The sequence below is a fragment of the Peromyscus californicus genome, unplaced genomic scaffold (genome assembly GCF_007827085.1).
Source record: "Peromyscus californicus insignis strain IS unplaced genomic scaffold, ASM782708v3 Scaffold_5__1_contigs__length_169319896, whole genome shotgun sequence".
In the NCBI taxonomy this organism is placed as follows: Eukaryota; Metazoa; Chordata; class Mammalia; order Rodentia; family Cricetidae; genus Peromyscus; species Peromyscus californicus.
The window spans coordinates 21,168,440-21,190,032 of record NW_026294573.1 but is presented as its reverse complement, the minus strand read 5'-3'; the positions used below and the strand labels follow the sequence as shown (position 1 = coordinate 21,190,032).

Genomic DNA, 21,593 nt, shown 5'->3' with positions numbered 1-21,593 from the left:
ATGAAAGGATTCAAGTGTTTGATTGAGTGTTTTGGGGAGAGGATGTGACCTAAGTGGGGAGAGCTAGCACACAGGACCCACAGGAAAGGTCTGCAGACATTTCTTCTGAGTCAAGAGCAATGATATAATAACAAGTGAGGACATACAAAAAAAACCAAACTTTTTTTTTTCAAATACTGCAGTTTATGTGGTGGTTTGAGTAGATATGGTTCCCATAGACTCATGTATTTGAAAGTCTGGCCCACAGACAGTGACACTATCAGGAAATGTGGCCTTGTTGGAGGAAGTATGTCACCATGGAGGTGGGCTTTGAGGTCTCCTCTGCTCCAGCTACTCAGTATGGCACATAGTCTCCTTCTTCTGCATGTGGATCAAGATGGAGAACTCTCAGCTCCCTCTTCAGCACCCCGTCTGCACACTGCCATGCTTTTCGCCATGACAATAATGGACCACCCTCTGAAACTGTAAGCCAGAGTTGCCGTGGTCACGGTGTCTCTTCATAGCACTAGAAACCGTAACTAAGACACTTTATATTATTGTGATGCCAGGATTGAACCAAGAGTCCTCTGCAAGCTAGGTAAGCACTCCCACTGGACAGTACATTTTAATGGATGACCTTTAACAAGATAATGCTTATTCAGAAGTATTAGGTTCAGAGCAAGTGATGCAATGGTAGGACCAATCTCATCAGTGCGAGAGTCTCCTTCCTAGCCTGTCCATTGTCTCTGTGATCGTGTGTACAAATTCACAGGGTTCTTTGTTTTGTTTTGTTTTTGTTTCTTGAGACAGGATTTCTCTGTGTAGCTTTGGAGCCTTTCCTGGAACTCACTCTATAGATCAGGCTGGCCTCGAACTCACAGAGATCTGCCTGCCTGTGCCTCCCGAGTGCTGGGATTAAAGGCGTGCGCCACCACCACCTGGCTAAATTCACAGGGTTCTTGCATCAAGGTTTCTCCTGCAATATGAACACTCAGAAGGCTGAGGTAGGAGGATCATGAGTTTGATGTTTACCTGGGTTACCTTAGAGAAGTCCTAGAGCAAAAAATTCAAGCATTCAAACATGGTGGTGCACACCCGTGGTCCCAGCACTTGGTGGGGAGATGGTGGGAAGACAACAAGTTCAAGGTCATCTTCAGCTACATAGGGAGTTTGGAAGTCAGCCTGAGCTACAGCAATCCGGTATCAAAATGAACCAAACAAGCTGGGTGGGGGGTGGGGTGGTCACACCTTTAATTCCAGCACTTGAGAGGCAGAGGCGGTGGTTCTCTGTGAGTTCAAGGCCAGCTTGGTTTACATAGGGAGTTCCAGGACAGCCAGGGCTACATAGTGAGACCCTGTCTGTCTCGGGGGTGGAGGAGTGGGGGAAACAAAGAGACAAACAAAAAACCCAAACAGACATAAAAGTCTAAGTTCAGGACTTCAAGGTACATGGGAGAAACAATAAGTGACACATTTAGGTGGTACCTGCCGGTACTGCTCTAAAGCTTATGTACATTTCCTAATTACGTTACCATGAGCTTGGCACTATTGTGCAGTATTAACTGTGGAAGGAACTTGGAACAGACACTGATTACTCCAGGCTTTATAACTAGCCTGTGGTGGTGCTGGGACAGGGTCTAGACAGTAATCATCTGTTAGGCAGCCCCAAAGCCTCCTGGGACTGTGCCCTAGCCACAGGCTGTCCCAGGATTATTTCCTGATACTGTCAAGTTTTTATAACCTTCTCTATGTCCTAGGGGACCTCACAGGTGGTATTTCCTGGTCCTCCTCAAATCTGCCCTCTCTTGAGCTGGCAGCAAAGGCTTACTGAGGGCTGAAGAGAGGGAGCGGGGGATCAGGGTGCACCAGTGACTGGCTGTCTGGACTGGAAAGTACTGGAAAGTTTCTGGCTCTGCCTTTTCTTCTTTTTATTAATCTACACTGAGTCTGTGGTGTAGATTAAAGCCTGGCTGTAAATCTTAGCACTGCTTCCTCATAGCAATACAATCTTACGTAAACAGCTTCAAGAATCCAAACTCTGGTTTTCCATCTATAAAGTGAGAATGAGAATAATCACGACTGTGTGCTGATTCTTGGCTAAACAGCAAGACTTTGATTATTGACAAACATGGGCAGTTGATTTTCAATTCTCAGTGACTGAACAACTGTGAGGCATTATTGATTCTGATCTTCTGGGGTTTTAGTACGAAGAATGGAACCCAGGACATTTTGTATGCTAGGCAAGCACTCCACCACTGAGCTATGCCCCCAGCCATCTTTTATATAATTTTATTTTATTTTTTTGTTTTTTTCGAGACAGCGTTTCTCTGTGTAGCCTTGGCTGTCCTGGAACTTACTCTGTAGACCAGACTGGCCTCAAACTCACCTACCTCTGTCTCCCAAGTGCTGGGATTAAAGGAGTGTACCACCGATACCTGGCTACATACACACACACACACACACACACACACACACACACACACACACACACACACATATATATATATATATAATTTTATTTTGATATAGGTTCTCACTAAGTTGCTCGGGCTAGCCTTGAGCTCACTCTGTAGGCCTGATTGGGTTGAACTTGCAATCCTCTTGACTCAGTCTCCTGAGAAGCGGAGATTACAGGCCTGAGCTAGCACCAGACACCAAGCCTGGCTGATTCTGGTCCTTGACCTCTTTGCTTATCTCCATTGCAGCTAACGTTTGCCTTTCATCTGTTCTAGTGTTTTCTTAAAGTGCTAGAGATGAAGCCAGGGTCTTGCTCATGCTGGGACATCTGCTCCCATAACACTCTCTGAAGCTTCCCCCCTTGTGTGTGCATGTGTACAGTATATGCATACACGTGTAGTGTGTGCAAGTGCAGAAGCCTTGCACATACAGAGGACGTCAGGTTTCCTGCTCTGTCATTTTGTCTTAGTAACTGAGATGGAGTTTCTCACTGAACCTGGAGTCAGGTTGGTGGCCAGCAAGCCCCAGCAATCCTTTTGTCTTGTCCTCCACAGTGCTAGGGTTAAAGGTGTGTGGGGATACTTGGCTTTCTTTCTTTCTATTTTATTTTATTTTAAATGTGAGAGCTGGGGATTTGAATGCAGTTCAATGGGAATTTGAACCCACTAAGCCATCTCTCCAGTATGTTTCTGGATTCTTTTTTTTTTTTTTTGGCTTTTCAAGACAGGGTTTCTCTGTGTAGCTTTGGTGCCTGTCCTGGATCTCGCTCTGTAGACCAGGCTGGCCTCGAACTCACAGAGATCCGCCTGACTCTACCTCCTGAGTGCTGGGATTAAAGGCATGTGCCACCATGCCTGGCTCTGGATTCTTTTTGGTCACCTCCCAGTGTCTGAACCGATCCCTGGAAAATGTGAGGTTCAGGAAAGTCCGTAATGCTTTTACACTTAGTTGTCATATCATACTCTTGTTATTTGCAAGTTTCTTTTTCTGGAAGGATTTCATATCCACAGGAAAATGCATGAAGTCGGGAGGTGGTGGCGACCCCTTTAATCGCAGCAGAGGCAGAGGCAGGCAAATCTCTGCGAGTTCCAGAACAGCCAGGGCTGTTACTCAGAGAAACCCTGTCTCAGAAAAACAACAAACAAACAAAACCAAAAAGTGCACAATTCTGAGTGCTTGGTGAGCTTCCACAGTATAACGGCTTTTGGGAATCTTGGTACACTCTGACAAAGGAACAGGACACTGTCGGGACTCAGAAGCTCATTTTGAGCTCTTGAGCCGACACATAGTCACCGTCTCTACTCCCACTCCATGACCCATGCCTGTGTTGCTAGCCCAGCACAAAGCCTAGTCGACAGGTCCAGAAGACTTGTCAAACTAAAAGGAACCCCTCTAAGATTGTCTTGACTTTCTTGGCTTTAACTAACCCTTCTACAGAACAGGACAGCATTTCAATGATTTCAAAAATTCTCAGTTTGCCAGGTGGTGGTGGCCTACACCTTTCATCCCAGAACTCGAGAGGCAGAGGCAAGTGGATCTCTGTGAGTTCGAGGCCAGCCTGGTCTACAGAATGAGTTCTAGGACAGCCAGGGCCACACAGAGAAACCCTGTCTTGAAAAGCCAAAAAAGGAAAAACCGAATTCTCAGTCTGGGTTCAGTGGTAGAGTGCTTGCTTAGCATAAGCAGAGTTCTGTGTTCAAATCCTACTACTTAGGATAAAAAGATTTCCAATGACTGTACCATACAGATGTAATTTCTTGAGCTTTCCAAATTCCAATCATCACCATTCATTCAAACTTCAGTTTCAGCTGTGTGTGGTGGTACACAGAAATCCCACTTGAGAGGCAGAGGCAGGAGAATTGCCAGAATTTAGAAGTCAGGCTGGGCTACATGGCAAGACCCTGTCTCACAAAACAGAGAATGTGCCATTTTTGGAAGCTGTGTTCTGCCTGCAGGTAATAAAAATCCTTCTTTACTCTTTAAACCAATCAAACAAATAAACAGACTCTTGGTTTTTTGTTATTTCACTACTGCTATGGGTGGAAACGTGCCCTTTGAAAAGGAGTTGAAGCCTTACACCCACCCACCCCTCAATGCCTGTGAATATGGCCTTATTTAGATGAGCACCTTTTTCGTCTCTTTGAGACAGAATCTCCCTATGTAGCCCAGACTGGTCTGGAGCTCACTTTGTTACACAAGCTGAACTCGAGTCGAAATTCCTCTTTCCTTAGTCTCCCTAGTGCTGGCATTTATGGGTGGGAGCCACTGCTCATGGCTTAGATTGGACTTTTGAAGTTGATTAAGCTAAGGTAAAGTCATTAGGGCAGATTCCTGATTCAATTTGACTAGAGTCCTTATAAAAGGGAACATTTGGACCTAGAGACAGAGACAGGCAGGTTGGAGTTAGGCTGCCACAGTCAAGGGAACCCAATACACTGGCAGCAAAGCACCGGCAGGTGGGATGCAGTAACAGATTTCTGCTCACACAGTCCTTAGCACAAATCTACCCTTGTGAGCATCTATCTCCATTGCAGATTTCTAGTCCACATTTGTTTATTTATTTAATTTATTTTTTGGCGCTGGGCATTGAAATCAAGGCTTTGCAAATGTCGGCAAGCACTCTGCCTCCTAACCACGATCCTATCCCTTTCATTCTAAACATTTCACATAGATTACTTCACCTAGCCATCATGTTACCAGTTTGCTATAACTACTTATCTCCACGTTACAGTTGAGAAAGCTGTGAAGCAGAGAAGCTAAGTAACTTGCTCAAGGCCACGTGGTATTGAGAAAATACTTTGAAGACAGTATAGTATTTCATTCGTGTTAGACTGTACTTTTTTTTTTTTTTTTTCCCCAGTCTGGGTCTCGGCTTCCTCTTCTTACGTGATACTTCCTTCCCTCGGCGACAGGGGCCGCTGCACCGCGCGGGCGCTGACAGGTCTCTCTAGCCCGCCGCGCCGGCTGCTCGTTGGTGCCTATAAATGGCTGCGCTGTGCTCAGCGAGACATCAGTCCGCTGCCGCGGGACTCCGGGCTGTGTTAGGGCTGGAGGTGGAGCTGGAGCTGACCGTGAGGGAGCTGCCGCTGGGCCGGGGTGCACCACTGCACTGCACCGGGGTCTCAAGGAGGGGTGTGTTGCTGCTGGCTCACTGCGAGCCGCCTCCAGCCTGCGCCGAGGCGCCTTCCCGCCAGGCCGCCTGCCTCCGTCTTCCGCCTCCCTCCATTTCCCCGGAATCTCAAGCCCGGCGCGCCTGGACCCTGGCTCTCCTCTGGGTGGGGAAGCCTCAGCCTTTTTCCGGCTTTACTCCTTTCTCTCAGGCTGGCCTTCCAGCCTTCTCTCTCCTTTTCCTGCAGTGGGTCTCACCCTTTTCGGTCCCCTCTAGCACAGGCTCCTTACCCCTTCCGTTTAGCCGAGTTCCAGCACCCCCGGTGATTTTCCTTTGCTAAAGGTCCCATCCTTCCTTCCTCCTTTCCCCTGCCGGTGGTCCAGCCTGTTCTGGCCCTTCCTCTTTCTTTAGGACGCTGTTTCCCCGGTTGCCTTCTCCCAGCCTGGAGTTCTAGATCTTTTGGGTTTCCTCCCTAGTTCCTCCAAGGTACTTGTCCCTTTTTTTCCAGCTGGACTTTCAGATCGTGAATCTCTAGAAAACGAAAATACCTCTCTAAACATGAACTTTTCCTAGAGACTGCTCCAGTCTCCCTTCATTTGCAGACTCCTTACTACCTATGTCCCAGGTCTTACACTCACTTCCCTAAGGGCTGAGGCCTCCCCGGCTGAGGGAACAGCATGATGCTCCGGTGGTCTGGCGTCTGGGGACTTTCTCCACCTCGGATCTTCTCCTCCTTGCTGCTGGTGGTGGCCTTGGTGGGACTGTTACCTGTTCTCAGGAGCCATGGCCTCCAGCCCAGCCCTACTGCCAGCACCATCAGAGGTTCTGAACCACCACGGGAACGCTCAATTGGGGACGTCACCACTGCTCCATCGGAGCCCCTCCACCGCCCAGACGACCGCAATTTGACCAATGTATACATTGGACATGGCGTTAATTCACTTCGAAAGGCCTTTCCAGTCCTGGACATTGACTACTTACACGTGCGCACACCATTCGAGATCTCCCTCTGGATCCTCCTGGCCTGCCTCATGAAGATAGGTAAGTCGGAGGTGTGTGATGGTGCTGCTGCCGCCACCACCACCAGATAGGTGAGCTTCTTGCCCCATTTCTTACCAGATGTGGCTGCTCGGGATCTGAATGAACCACTCCTGTGATATGATCCTCCTTTTTATGTTTGGTCCTTAAACTCCGACTCTGGCTATGTGATCTGGTGGGACCTTCCAAGATGAGAGCTGGGATTACGTAGGGGGAAGGAAGGGATCAGGAGAATGCACAGCATTTGAGGATGGGATGCTTCTCATACTAGGTAGTTTCAGTAAAGCTTCCAAGGCTTGGCAGGTCTCCTATGGCTTGAATTGGACCTAGAGAGAAGCCACTGCTGAGCTGTGTGTAAGACAGGAGGATCTTTTAGCAAGTGGCACTTTCTGCCCTGTCAACAGGAACCAGTGCGATTTATTACCTTCTTCGTGAGAGGGTGTTTTCAGGACTTGGCCTGTCTAAGGGTTTTGTATATCCTAAGAGACCAGGTATGGGAGACTTAGGAGTGTGGTAGAACATCAGGGATCACCAGAGTCTCATTTTCCTTCATCCCCAGGGTAGTATCTGTCAGCTTTGCCTACCAAGGCCGGTCAGATGCCCGAGTCGGGTTCCAGACCAGAAATGCCAACCATTATCCAGTTCATAGGCATTTCTGAAGGCCATTTTGGGGTGGCAGGAAAGTGGAGGAAGTTGAGGTTTGGTTCAGGTTTGTACCCGACTGACCGGAGATGTTGGCTACTCACTGAAGGAGAAGAGATAGGGAAGAGCTAGGTCTAAAGAGATTTCAAAATATTCTTTTTTGAAGAAGGGCATGGAAAAGCTGTTCCCTCCCCAAGGGTTGGGCACCCTGCCCAGCCTGAGCACCCTATTCTGCTGGGTGATTGGTGGAGTTCTCCAGAGGCCACAGAGCCCAGAAGTCCCTGGAGGTAGTGTCTAGGGGGCTTTGCAAGCTGCCTTGCGTTTTTTCAGTCCATTTTCAGCTAACTGTGGAAGGCACAAGGTACTGGGACTCTGCTCCCCTCTATACTTGAGATTTGGGCTTTGAGGAGTTAGAGACTGAGTGGGAAGCCTTGCAGCTTTCCCAAGGACACTGTTGCCAGACTGGTGTGCCCGGGGCAAGCTGCGGGAACTAACTGATGCCTCTGTTTTGATAGATCCAGGAGCTGGCTTCCCAGCGCAGGGCTTTGGTGCTGAGGCATTATAGTGTCGGCGGAGTTTGGCCATGGAGTTGGGCCATCAGCACCTATACCCTGATGGCATTCAGCTTCCTGGAAAAAAGTCAAGGACTGAGCAAGGGGAACCCTGTGTACGGATTCTCACATAAATGTACGACCTTGAACAGCTGGGCCTTTCGTGAAGGTCTTTCTTTCTTGTGAAATAAGAATCTGAATTGCTGTTTATCTATATCGATTGAGTCATGGACCTTGTGTCTGTATTTACTATAAGAACCTGAAGTGACCGTGATATGTCATTTGTCTGTAGGAGATATGAGACTTCCTAAGTGCTGTCTGTAAATTAACACCTCCCTTCTGCCCCCTCATGTCCCAGTATCGGGAGCTGGTACATACACTGCAGATCTCTGGCTGCTGGCGATCTGACCAAAAAGCCCCCACTGTGGAAACTTTTTCCTGCAGCCCAGATGTAATAGCTCTGTCCTAAGGGGCACCGACTGGGCCTGGCCTGCTTTGTCATGTGTGGAGTCCGAGACCCTGGGCAGGAAAGCAGGGTTGGGGTGCTGGCAAGAATATCAGTCAGGAAACTGAGTTCCCATCTCTCCTCCCCCTGTGACCTTGACCAATTATGCCTCCTTAGCCACGGCTGACATTTCTGTTGTTGTTCTGATTCTGGAAACCCTGGTAAAGCTCCTCACCTTGGCCCTCAGTTTTCCTGTCATAGAATGGGAAGACTGGGTATGATCCCCCTTTGCAGTCCCAAAGGCCTGAGTATCTGGCTGGCAAAGGCATTTTTCTGTTTCTGACAACAGGAGCCTTGGCACCAGGCCATCCTGGGGCTAAAGGGTAGAGGGAATGTGAACAAAAGACCTCAAGGGTCCTGTTCAGATGGCGACAGTAGAAACCAGTCCTCCAGCTTCATTGTGTAGCATTAAGGCTGGGCTAGAGGTTGCAGTATAGAAAGCGCCTACCATCCGGTGGTTTACATTCTCTGAACCTCAGTTTCTTTATCCTAAAGTGGGAAGTACAGGATGGAGTGTAGCTCAGTGGTAGAGAACATGTACGAAGTCCTAGGTTCCACCCCCAGTACGTGGAGGGGGGTAGTATCTAGCTGTAGTGCTAGTGGTGTGATGATGAGGATGTAAATTAATGCATATACAGTTGACTTTCTATATATAGGGAGTGCTTGGTGAGCAGCCACCACCGCTGTTAGTATTTTAGCCACCTAAGGCAGAAGCATCCCTACTTCCTATATCCTCCGAGACTGGAGCACGATATCCCTTAGCCCTGGACTGCTGCCTGGTCCTTCCTTAAGGTCTCAGGTTTGGATATGTCCACCTGACTTGATTCTGTCCGAGCCCTGTGTAGTCCTGGCTGCCCTCTCCTCTCTCTTGTGCCTCCTTGGGCTGGTTGTGGGAAGAGGGGAGATGGTGCCTTGAGAACAGGCTGGAGGCAGAAGCAGTGGTCTCTGCCCTGGCTGCTGTCCAAGAGCTAGAGAACTATTTCAGGGTCTGGCCCGTTCTCTCCTCACCCCAGAGTGGGGAGGGGTCTTGGTGGAGTCCCCATCCTGTCAGCTGTGGGAGCTCCTTGCCAGGCGAGAGGCCCCTCTTTTACGAATGGAAAGCACAGTGCGCAGTCTCCTTTCCCATCCTGCTTGTGTCCCAGAGCCCAAAGGAGAACCTTGTGGAGACTGACATGGGGAGACAGGGCCAGAGTTAATGTTCTAATTGATGCCTCTGGGACTGCGGAGGTGACCTCGGGCCGGTCACTTCCCTGCTCTGGACCCTGTTTTTCTCTCTCTAGTAGTCTAGTCTTTTTCCTGGTGGGAGGAGGGTTAGTGGTTTAAGAGGGACTTAAATTATTGGGAGAACCAGAACTGGGTATGTAGCTTAGTTGGTAGAGTGCTTGCCTATCATACCTGAGGTCCTGGGGTTGATTCCTAGCACTGCATAAAGCAAGTGTGATAGTAACACCCTGTAATCTCAGCACTTGAGGGTTAGGAGGAAGATCAGAAGTTCAAGGCCATCCTCAGTTACAGAGTGAGTTTGAGGCCAGATACACGAGACCCCATCTCAAATCAGTAAATAATAAATAAATGTATGAATAAATGAATAATTGAGCGAACTGTCCTGAAACCTTTGGGGTAGGGCCATTCTCCTCCTCCCTCGTGTACTGTGGTTTGGCTCTTGCATGAATTCTGCTTTGTCCCAGTTCACCTGACTCTCAGGCAGTGCTTGTTCCCAGGGAGAAGCTCTCGGTAACCAGCTCACCACTGGCAGCACCCCTGTTGTTTGCCCATATTCCTGACCTGGAACGTCTGGCAGAGGTTCAGATGCCTATAAAGCAGGTATTCATCTTGTCCCCTGATTAGAGACAAAAAAAGACTTCTTTTGTCTCTTTACATCTTATGATGTTTTGGTTTTGGTCTTTGCAAGGTATATGCTACTATTTCCTCCTTAGGACGAGTTTGTGAATAGAGAGACTAAGGAATTATTATTGTCCACTTCACATAAGCAGACGTGAGCCTGGTGTTCTGTAAAAGTGAGACCGGGCCCTACCTCTTCTACTTCTCAAAAGGAAGCTTAAAGGTCACCTTGAGGCTGTCTCAAACCCTCGATGGGACTCCAGAAAGAAAAAGATGACCTTTCTCTCCTGGGAAAAACAGCTGTCTGCCTCGGGTGGTACGAGGGAAGTCAGCCAGCAGGTCAGCATCTGGGCCAAAAGGCCTCAGGTAGTGTGCTTCCAGGTGTGCCGGGGCATTTGGAGGGCCTGGGCTGGTCACACGATGCCCGAGGCTCACCTTTCCTCTCACCCCCAGCCAGTCCAGTCCAACACCTGCAGCTGCGCCCTAAGGAAAGCCTTGGTGAAACCTTGCTTTGCTCGCTGCCCTTGACCCGCTGCCCTTGACACGCGTCTCTGGACTTGCCTTGCCTTATTAGTGAGCTGACGACACTATCTCACTTTCTGAGTGTGAGTCTGAGGTAGAGGTTGACTTGGGGGGTGTCGGGCTCACTATGTTGGCTTCTAGAACTTATCAGACACCGCCCCCCCCCATGGTAGTCAGCTTTGTTACTATACCAAAAATACTGTATATAATCTGTATATAGGAAGAGAAAGTTTATTTTGGGTCACAGTTTTGGGGTCTCACAGATTAGTTGGCCCATTGTTTGCCTACAGAGGAGGTGACACTTGATGGCAGGACTGTGTCTGGGAAACCCGAGAGCAAGGAGAAAGATGAGATGCCATCATCCCCTCAAGGACATGCCATTGGACCGAAAGGCCTGTTAGGCCTCTTTTCTTAAATTCCCACAACTTCCAGTAATAATACTCTGGGCCTTTGGGGACTGTTCCAGATCCAGGTTGTCTTCCTAGCCCATGCCAGCCTGCAGCAGCTGCTCCCCTCTCCTGCCCCTTCTCCCCATACTGCTTCTCCCAGTTTCGGCATTAGGCCTAGCCTGCCCTGTGCCATCCTTCTGTTGCTGGGGCGTGTGTTCTAATAATAATTACCATTTATCGAGGATCTACAGAGCAGTGTCAGGGACTCCCTAAAAGTAATCTTACTCAGTTCCCACTGAAGTCTTGATAGAGAAAGGCTCCCTCTGTTCTTCAGATGAGGGAACAGCTCAGGGGTTCTCAGCGACGCTGCACTGCTGTTCATTTATGTTGGTGTCTTGGCTTACTTAGCCTCCTGGAGGGGTGCAGCTGCATTGACTGCCTCGTTCATTGCCCTCAGCTGGTGCATTAGGCGCTGTGTGGAGTGGTGCCCAGCTCCCCTGCACCTGCATGCCACAGGACTCCATCTGAGGGGGTGGCATGCCCACCGTGGGAGCCCTCTTCCCACCTGAGAGAGCTGGAGGTGTTTTGTGTCCGGCTTTAGGCCTGTCCTCTAAGGTCGCTGAGTCTGTGTGGGTGCACACAGATCCTGTGCTGGCCTGAGTCTGTTCCTTGTCCACGGGGAGTGACCCACCTGGCTCCTCACTGCAGCTGCTCTTAGCTGTCTGACAGAGCTGGTTTCTCTCCTGGTGGTCAAGAGTGTGACAATTGAAAGGGATTTCCTTTAGCCAGAGGGGGTGGCTAGTCTTGTGACTCTGACCTCCTGCCCTTGAGGATGAATGTACCAGGCTGCTCTTGGTTGCCCTCAGGGCCCAGTGGCATCCTCTGAGAGGCACCCTCTGTGATGGGAGCAGGTGGCACAATTTTCGTTAGCTCTAGAAGCAGTAATAGTAGTTCTTATTAGTACTGTGATTTGTTTCCAAAGCACTTGCATATACAATACTTAATTTTATCTTTTGTGGCTAAGGAAACTGAGTCTTGGGTTGTGACCTGCCTGAGGTAGGGGAAAGGAGTTGTTCCTGGCCTGCTAGCCCAAGGTCCTGTCTTTTTTCTGCCTGGCCAGCAAGCTGGGATTTTTTTTTTTTAAACAAACAGGGTTTCGCTATGTAGTCCTGGCTGGCCTCAGAGAACTCTGCCTGCCTCTGGTGTTAAAGGTGTGCACCACCACACCTGGCCACACTGAATGTTAGTAAAGTTCCAGCCAGGAGTGGTGGCGTAGGCCTTTTAAGTCCAGCACTTGGGAGGGAGGCAGAAACAGGCAGAATTGTGAGTTCAAGGCCAGATTGGTCTACATAGCGAGTTCCAGGACAGCCAGACCTTGTCTCCAAAAAAAACAAAAGAAGAGATCCAAAGTGGCTTTAGGAGAGAAAATGACCAGGTGCATCCACGTAGGTGACCTGGTGGCTGTTAAGAAGGCTAGCGTTCCTCCCTGGGGAAGGGAGGGCTGTAGGTGCTGGGTGCTCAGAGCTCGGGCCACTCAGCAACGAGGACTTCCCCGGCCTCCGATGTCCCCGGCCTCCGATGTCCCCGTGCTCTGTAAAGTGCGCCACTGAAGTCAGACCGTGGCTTGCCTCCTCACCTCCCTAGCCTGCAGAGCAGCAAACCTTTGCGATGAGAGAGGGTGGGAGGCTCTCCCATCCCCACCCAGGGAGAGGAGGAGGAGAGAAGTCAAGTTCATGGGAAACTCGCTAGAAGTGGGTGTGAGTGCAGGAGATCTGACCTCAGATCAGGGCTTCTTTTTCTTTTGGTGTGGGGATTGAACCTGGGGCCTTGTCCATGTTGAGCGGGGTGGGGGGATGGGGGGTGTCTCTACCACTGATTCACACCCCCATCCCCCAGCTCTGGTCTTTGCCAATCCTGTGATTTTAGGCAAAGTACAGTATCTGAGCCCATTTCCCGATTCATAATATTTTTGTTAAATGGTTGTTTATTTTTATTTTTTAACTGTTTCTTATTAAACTCCTAGTTTAAAGACTGCTGGGTACTTGCACAGTTAAAAACATTGGGGTTGAAGCCTAGCTCTGGCCAACTTTGGAACCTATGTTTTTTAGTGTCATATCTTAAGTTCAAAGGCCTTTTCCGTTCAGAAATTTCATTTTCCCCGTAATCATTTTGAACTGGAGGGCTGAACGCCTTGGCTGTTCTCTCTGGCTCAGTTTTTAAAAAGGGTTTAGGGAAAACTGACCCACTCCAAGGTCCACAATGAAGAACTAGTCCATCTCAGAGGTGGTGACATTCATACACACCCAGGAATGATGGGGACCTGGAGCTAAGGGGCCCCAGATGTCCTCTGGGAACAGCAGCCAGTACACAACCTGCAGCTGGGCTCCTGCCCTCCCCGTCAGCCCCCACCTGCTTTTCTTCTGCAGGCAGAGAAGCCTGGCTCAGCACAGGCAGGGCCTGGGTTACTCCTGAGTCATCCACCACCCGCCCTCCATGTGGGCTCCTGCAGCTCTCGCTCCCTCTGCAAATGTCTGAGTCAGATGAGTCTCCCCAAGGTTGTCTGCACACACCGCACTGGGCCAAACCATCTCTTTAGATGCCAATAAACATCAACTGATACGTTAGGCAGCCCGTGATTATATGTGGGTATTTTTAATCTTATGGGCTAATCTAATTTTAACTGAACTAAGTTTTGGGTTGGCCTGGATCAGTGGGCTGCCCCTGTTCTCTGGAATCATGCTGATTTCATTTCCTTCCACCTAAAGCTCATCCAACACGTAGGACTGGTTTTGGTGTTTATTGGGCCAGACTAAGCCCTGAATTCTAATACTGCTTGCCAGAAATCAGGAGTCCCCGGATTATGGATTATCCCAGTACTTCCCAGAAATACATGTCCTCTGGTGCTGGAGGGCTAGGGTTCCTTCCCCGGCCTGGGGGGTCCACTTACCTCTTAAACCAGAGTGGCTCATCTATAATGAGAGGATTCTGTCTGAGACCAGCTCACTGAAGGAGGAGGGATGACATCACAGGTTTATGTGAGACAGCCCAGAAGTTCACCGAAACAATTAATAGCTGATACCACTCGAGTAGCCTTTACGGCATGTCGGGTGAAGCTTGAGAAGGCTGTCTTTTGTGCTGGTCAGCCTGAAGAAAGAGAGGCAAGAAGAGGCACACCAGTGGTAGTCTGCCTGCAGGTTTTTAGCTCGTGGTCCTTCAGGCACTGGGAGAAGTAAAGCTGGGCCCTGCTCAGTAGGCGCTTCCAGTCTGTTCAGGACTGGACGAGATGAGACAAGACTTGACAAGGAGTGGATGTGTCTGAGGGCTGGGGAGACTCCTGGCAGAGGGCGAGTTGAGAGGGAGTAGGCAGTCCCTGAGGGCCGCGGTAGTAGAGGAGCCTTTCCAAAAAGAGGAGGTGGAGCCTGAGCAGAGTCCTGGAGGGAACAGAAGTAGAGCAACATGCTGTACTTAGAAGCTGACCCCCATGAGGGCGAGCATGGAAGCCCCTTGAAGACAGGACCTGTGCTAGCCTTCCCACTCCCCTCTTGGATATCTCTCTCTCTCTCCTTTTTCTTTCTTTTCTCTCTTCTTTTTCTTTCTTTCTTACTTTGTTACGGTGCCAGCAAAAGCCAGAAAACCTGCTTGACAGATTTTAAGTGAGCGGTAACACTGTGTGCATTCACTTTCTTAATGTCTCTGGCACACAGAAAGGGCTCTGTAAATACTGGGGAATGAGTGAAGGAGGAAGGGAGGGAGGGAGCACATGACTGCCTTCCAGGTGGAGGAGACAGGGTCCATACAGAGATTGGGGTACACTAGAGACCAGGTTGCTCAGAGAGGAGGGAGAAAGGGAGTCCAGAGGCTCTTTGGTGGCCGCTGAATGGCAGGCCAGATATTTAAGAAGGTGACATGCATAGGTGTCAGTTGGCATCTGAGTGATGCTGTGGTCGCTGCCTCCTCTGCATGGCTGTGATGCCGGTATGCAAGGGCATCTGCTCTGGGCTGGGTGGAGTGTCTCTGGGAGGATCTGGGTCTGTTTGGTCTGCCCTCTATGTGTGTGAGTAAAAGTGAGCTACCAGAACCTCCATAGGGAGCTGCTGAGAGCGCTGATTGAATTAGGTTTTTCCTGAGAAGATTCCTCAAGCCATAAACTGCTCTGTGACTGAATTAATGAGACCAGCGGCCATAAACCACATAAGAAGGCATCTTGTTAATTTATAGTCATACCTGGACAGCTTAGTTATGGCTTCTCTTTGTTTGTGTGTGGATTGGGTGTGGACTGGGGCCAGAATTTTCCTTTTGCAGCAGATTTATTTGTATACAAATAAAATAAGAGCAGCATAGTAAAATCCACCAACAGTCCAGGAGGGGATTAAGTAAAACGTGAGTCTCCCTGCTTAGCTCCCTGACCACTCTCCTTCACTGCCCGATGTCGCCGCTCAGCTCTGTTGTACTTCTTTTGCAGATTCCTCCATGCATGCGTGAGCTTATGTGCATCTAGGGCAAATTCGGTTTTCCTGAAGCCACAGCCCCAGGCTGTGACCAGGGACTTGACCCCTAGTACAGACGCTGCCTCTCTTCAGATAAGTCCTTTGGCTTTCTTGGACTTTCACTTTACTCTCCATTTCACTGTGCAGAGGCTCTGGGGGGGGCCTTCGAATGGGAAGGGAGCCCCTGCTTGGTTCAGGCCTAGGCAGACTGAAACACTTGGGAGGGAAAGGCTACAAAGTTCATCCTTTGTGGGTCAGTCAGGGCTCCCATAGAGAGACCTCAGGCCTCAAAGCACAGAATTCTCCTGCATAGGTTCACGGTCATATCCGATTCTAAGATTGAAGACATGGGTCCAGAGGAGAAGAACAGGGTGTCAGGAGGAGGCGCAGGCAGGGAATTGTGTGGTGCAGGTTGATGCTGGAATATGAGAGGAGATGAGAGAGAGAAGCTTCTGGAAGGAGATGGTCTGGAGAGGTGACCAGGGCACAGCCTCTCAAACTATGGGGTTTTGCAGCTGAATGTGGTCATGAAGCCTGATAAATTTCATAACTGGGTTTCCAAACATAACACCAAAAATTAGTTGAAAATCGAATGTCTCTCCAGTGCTCCCTCCCCTGGGCTGCGTTGTGCATCCTCACCAGAAGCCCTGCTTTGGTTCCGAGTGTACAACTTGCTCCATTCTGCGGTGTATGTGCAGTTGTGATGGCCACGAAAGCCGTCAGACACTGCTGGGAACATCTTGGCTCCAGTTCTAGACTATTGTGTCATTAACTGTAGCGGGGGTGGGTTTTCTTGTTTGAGACAGGGTTCTAATGTATCCCAGGCTGTTTGCAAAGTTACTCACTGTGTATCCAAGGATGGCCTTGAGCTTCTGATCCTCTTGTTTCTACCAACCCATACGTGAACAGGTTAAAGCCTGTGCTGGCTCTCCGCAACTGGCTTATGGGGTGCCGGAGATGAAACCCCGGGCTTTTCTTCATGCCTGATGTATCATTTACTTCTCTATAGCTGTGATAAAACAGCATGATCAAAAATGGCTCATAGAGGAGGCTGGAGTTCGATTCCCAGCACCACATGGTCTTTAATCTCAGCACGCAGGAGGCAGAGGCAGGTGGATCTCTGTGAGTTCGAGGCCAGCCTGGTCTACAGAGTTCCAGGACAGGCTCCAAAGCTACAGAGAAACTCTCTCGAAAAACAAAAACAAACAAACAAACAAAGAAAAAACAAGCAAAAAATCCCCACAAATAAATACATCTTTAAAAAATGACTTATACCAGAAGGAGGTTTTTTTTTTTTGGCTTCTGGGTCCAGAGGGAAGCCTCCATTAGGGCAGGGGAAGACGCATGGCAGCAGGCAGATGGCCAGAGGAGGAACTCAGAGATCCGCCTGCCTGTGCCTCCCAGTGCTGGGATTAAAGGCGTATGCCACCACCACCCAGCCTTAAAGTCTGCCTCAAATGACATAGTCTTCCAGCAAGGCTCTGTATCCTAAAGGTTCCAGAACCTTCCCAAACAGCACCAGCTGGGGACCAAGTGTTCCAGTGTGTGAGCTTGTGGGGGCCATTCCTCGCTCAAACCAGGCAAGGACTTCGCCAGCTGAGCTGCATCCCGTCCCCTCAGTTTGGTTTTTTAAAGGAAAATTTTATTATTTATTTAATTAATTAATTTTTTGGTTTTTCGAGACAGTGTTTCACTGTGTAGCTCTGGATGTCCTGGAACTCACTTTGTAGACCAGACTGGCCTCGAACTCACAAAGATCTGCCTGACTTTGTCTACCAAGTGCTGGGATTAAAGGTGTGCACCACCACTGCCCAGTAGAACATTTTTATCTTGTTATTTGTATGTGTGTGTGTGTGTGTATGTCACATATATGTGGGTGTCTGCAGAGGCCAGGAAAGGGGTCAGATCCCTGGGACCTGGAGTTACAGGCAGTTGTGAGTACCTAATGTGGGTGCCGAGAGCTGAACTCGGCCCTCTGAAAGAACAGCAGTCTTTAACCCGCTGAACCAGCGCTAACCCCATCTCCCGTTGTTGTTGGTTTATTCAGCCACTCATTGTTTATCTGAGTCTGATGGTCTATCCCTGGCTAACCTGACACTGACCATGCAGTCCAGGCTGACTTTGATTGATAGCAGTCCCCCTGCCTCAGCCTCCCTACTGTTGAGATTACAGAAGTCACCATACTCAGCTAATTGCAGTTTTTGTAATATGCATAAAAATTTTCTGTTCTCATATAAATATAATGGTTTAATTATGGAAAACAAAGACTTAATATTTCCCTACCATCATTCCTCAGCATGTAAAGTAGTAAGTTGGTACATCTTTGGATTGTATTGTGATTGTGGTAAACTATTTGATTTTAAAATTGCTGTTTGAGTTGATTTGAATTTCATTAAAAAAAAAAGAAGAAGAGTCTGGAGAGATAGCTCAGTGCTTAAGAGCACAGGCTGCTCTCTCAGAGGTCCTGAGTTCAATTCCCAGCAACCACATGTGGCTCACAACCATCTGTTATGAGATCTGGTGCCCTCTTCTGTCTTACAGGCAAACATACAGATAGAGCACTGGTATACATAATATATAAATAAATCTTTAAAAAAAAAAAAAGATAGTCTAGTGAATTTTGGCCAGGGATTAGGACAGAATTTCCAACAATTTCTGAAATGGCCCTAAACATCGGGTTATTCTGTCATTTTATACCACATATAAACTTGTTTATTTAAAGAACAATTTAAAGACCACATCTGTCCATTTACGTATGTGGGTGCATGTGTAGGTTGCACACATAGAGACCAAAGGACCTTCTTTCTCCATCACGTGGGTCCCCGGGATTGAGGTCAGACTGTCAGGCTTGGAGGCAGGTGCTTCTACCCACTGAGCCATCCTGCTCACCTCAGGGTATAGCCCGAGCTGGATTTGAACTCATGAACTTCTTGCCTCTGCCTCTTCAGCATATCCTTCCTATTGGCGTGTGCCACCACAGCTGGTGGTCCTGTATATTTATGCACAGCAGCATTCTTAGCATTGATGATTACAAAGTTAAAGTGTTGATCAACTCAGAAAAACAATGAAGATGCTGTGTCCTGCACATCAAATATTCAGTCAGAATTTAACTTTTTATATACAAATAAACAAGGACCAGCCATCTCGTTAGCATGTAAATCTGTTGTTATCTTTAACAAATAGTAAAATTACATGTATGTCCTAAACAAGTGTGTTAAGTGAACTCGTGTTTATTCTGTGCGTGTGAGTGTTCGGCCCGCGGTTTATGCACCACGTGTGTCTGGTGCCCACGGGGCCCAGACAGCGGCCCAGACAGCGGCCACTGGACTTGTGGACAGTTGTGAGACACTGGGTGTGTGTGGTGCTGGGAAGAACAGCCAATGCTTGTAACTGCTGAGCCATCTCGCCAGCCCTCTTAAAATAAATTTCTGTGTGATTTCTCATCAGTAAATGTTTTGTTTTGTGTAACTTTTATGTATTTATATACCTAGGCTCACATAAAAATTTCTTCAGCAAAGGAGTTACAATGGGAAAAGTTTTTTTTTCTTTTTATTAATTACATTTTGTCATTTATTTTACATCCTTCTGTTGTCCCCTACCCCCATCCACTCCTCTGTTTCTGTTCAGAAAGAGGCAGACCTCCCACGGGTGTCAACAAAGCATGGCATGTCAAGTTGAGGTAGGACTGAGATCCTCCTTTGTATTGAGGCTGGGTGAGGCAACCCAGTATGGGGACTAGGTTCCCTGATCCACTGCTAGGAGTCCCGCAAAAAGACCAAGCTACACAAGTGTTACACATATGTAGAGGGCCTAGGTCAGTCCCAACGGGAAAAGTTTAAGAAGCCTTGCTCTCGGGGAGAAAGGAGTCTAGCCTAGGTGGAAGAATGGACAGAATAGCTGCTGTCCTGGGACTCTCTGTGGAGACCAGGCTGGCCTTGAACTCTCAGAGATCTGCCTACCTCTGGCTCCCGAGTGCTGGGACCAAAGTTGCACACCACCACACCTTGCCGTTTTCTGCTTGGGCTGTCACGGGAGAGAAGGCCAGTAGTGGCCACAGATTCTGATGGCCGAGTGCTCAAGTCTTGTGCTGTGGGAAATTAGAGAGGGTGAAGGACTGCTTTCTGGTAGGGTTCCCTGGACACTGTGGTACCTGATCCTGAGAGGAGTGGAATTTCAAAAATTAATGCAAAAAGAGCGAGCCATGTCAGGAGTGGGGGGTTTCCTGGAGGAAGAGAGGCACGTGACTGCTAAGTAGAGAAGACTTTTCTGCACTGGGAAGCAAAGTGACACCACTGGACTCTCACCACACTGGACTCTTGGGAAGGCCAGGTTGCCATGGTGAGGCCAGCTCACACGTTAGGTGTGACTTAGTCCTGTTACTCTTTCCCTAAAATGCCTGGGGCCCAAACACACCTCTCAGACCCTGTAAGAGGAAGCAGCCACCGTGGAGACAGACGGAAGGGATCACCTCAGAAGGTGGGTAGTCTTTGAGGTTACATGCTAGGAAGCTGTGACTGGTCTCTGTTGTTTCCTAGACCAGGACTCCTGTTCCCTGTTCTCATCTTGCTTCTGGAAGGTACAAAGAACCTTTTCATAGTCTGTGGCTCCCAGCCCCAAAGGGAAAAGAGACATTTTGATGTAGTCCCCTCGCTGTTCAGTTGAGACCAGGGACGATTGGCCTTGGGCCACATGTGCATTAATGGCAGAAACAGGGTTCTTTCCTGGTCTTTAACACAGGCCTCTCTAGGCCGTGGGACTGGAGGAGGGGCTGTGCTCTATGCCTGGATGTAACAAGCATTTATTTTTCCAGGGGGATTTGTTAAGCCTAAGGAAGGGCGGTACCTCTTCAGGGACCAGGAAACTGTTGGGTATTGGCCACACTGGTCCTTACCCATTGAATCTTTTAGATTGTGTAGTAATCACAAGTCAGTGCTGAGCTGAAGTGCTCAGTGTTTTTCGTTTTTCAAGACAGGGTTGCTCTGTGTAGCCCTGCCTGTCCTGGAATTCCCGCTGTAGACCAGGCTGGCCTCAAACTCACTGAGATTTGCCTACATCTGCTGGGATTAAAGGCATGCACCACCACACCCGGCTAAGTGCTCTGGTTTTTTATAGCATTTTTACCATCAAATAAGAGCCTATCTCCTGGGTTCTGGGTCAGGCCCATGAGAATCTAGATGCTGAACTAGGGAGGCAGGATGCCAGCATAGGGCAGAGCCAGTTACATACCCAAGCAAGTCCAAGACCGAGCTTACAGCTAGATGGAGGAAGAGAAAAGGAGCAGGCACTCTCCCACCCCACCCTTCCTGAGCCTGTCCTGTCCAGCTGCACAGAGATGCAAAACTGCTCCTCTTGTCAAGCTCAGGGATCTTGAGGAGTGAAGTGGGGAGATGAGGCGAGTGGGTGAGACTTGAGGTACACATGGAATTCAGTAGGTGTTGGGAGCAGGGAGAGAAGACAGACCTGCCCACTGGAAGGGTCAAGATGCCTTGTGAGCTAGGCCCTGGAGGGTAGTTCCGGTGTGCATGAAACTGCCTGAAACACTTGTCAATCTCAGTCTCACTGGGCATATCACTACAAGTTCTTCCTGAAGGTGGAACCATTAGGTTGCTGAAAACTGCCCCAAGCAGTTCTCCGTGGAAATAGTTGTGGTGATTAGGGTCTCAGGCTCTGCCACCCAACCTCAGATCTCAGCTCTACTGGTCTGTCATGCCATGACCTTGAATGAGTAAGTCATGGTCACTGAGTCTCAGTAGTCATTTGTGACACAGTGTGACAGTTAACTTCCAGGGCTAGCAGGAGGATACTGGGAGGGGACCTGCACAGATGGGTTGTACAGAGTAAATAATGACTTCTAGGATCAGGAGAAAGGGAGTGCTGGCTGACTTCCCACTCAGAAGAGTGTTGGTATCCTGCTGTGTGTCCAGTGGTGTGCTAAGCACAGGCTGATGTGGCAGTGGGTAGAGGACACCTAGCCTTTCAATGAATGTACATACCCCTAAGCATACATTCCCTACAGGGCAGGGACCTTGTGTGTGAGCGTGTGTGTGTGTTTGTGTTTTGTGTGTGTGTGTG

General features: G+C 48.9%; 1 protein-coding gene across 2 annotated transcripts in view; it reads left to right on the top strand.

The window, feature by feature from the left end:
* The first annotated feature begins 5,417 nt into the window (after positions 1-5,417).
* Slc9a1 (solute carrier family 9 member A1) overlaps positions 5,418-21,593 on the top strand; it is a 57,454-nt gene continuing 41,278 nt past the window's right edge. Inside the window, exon 1 of one of the 2 annotated variants that reach the window (XM_052715983.1) lies at positions 5,418-6,586. In XM_052715983.1, the coding sequence (XP_052571943.1) occupies positions 6,223-6,586 (364 nt within the window). In that variant the 5' untranslated portion in view covers positions 5,418-6,222. The remainder of the gene's footprint in view (positions 6,587-21,593) is intronic. The other variant, XM_052715984.1, reaches the window with a different exon arrangement.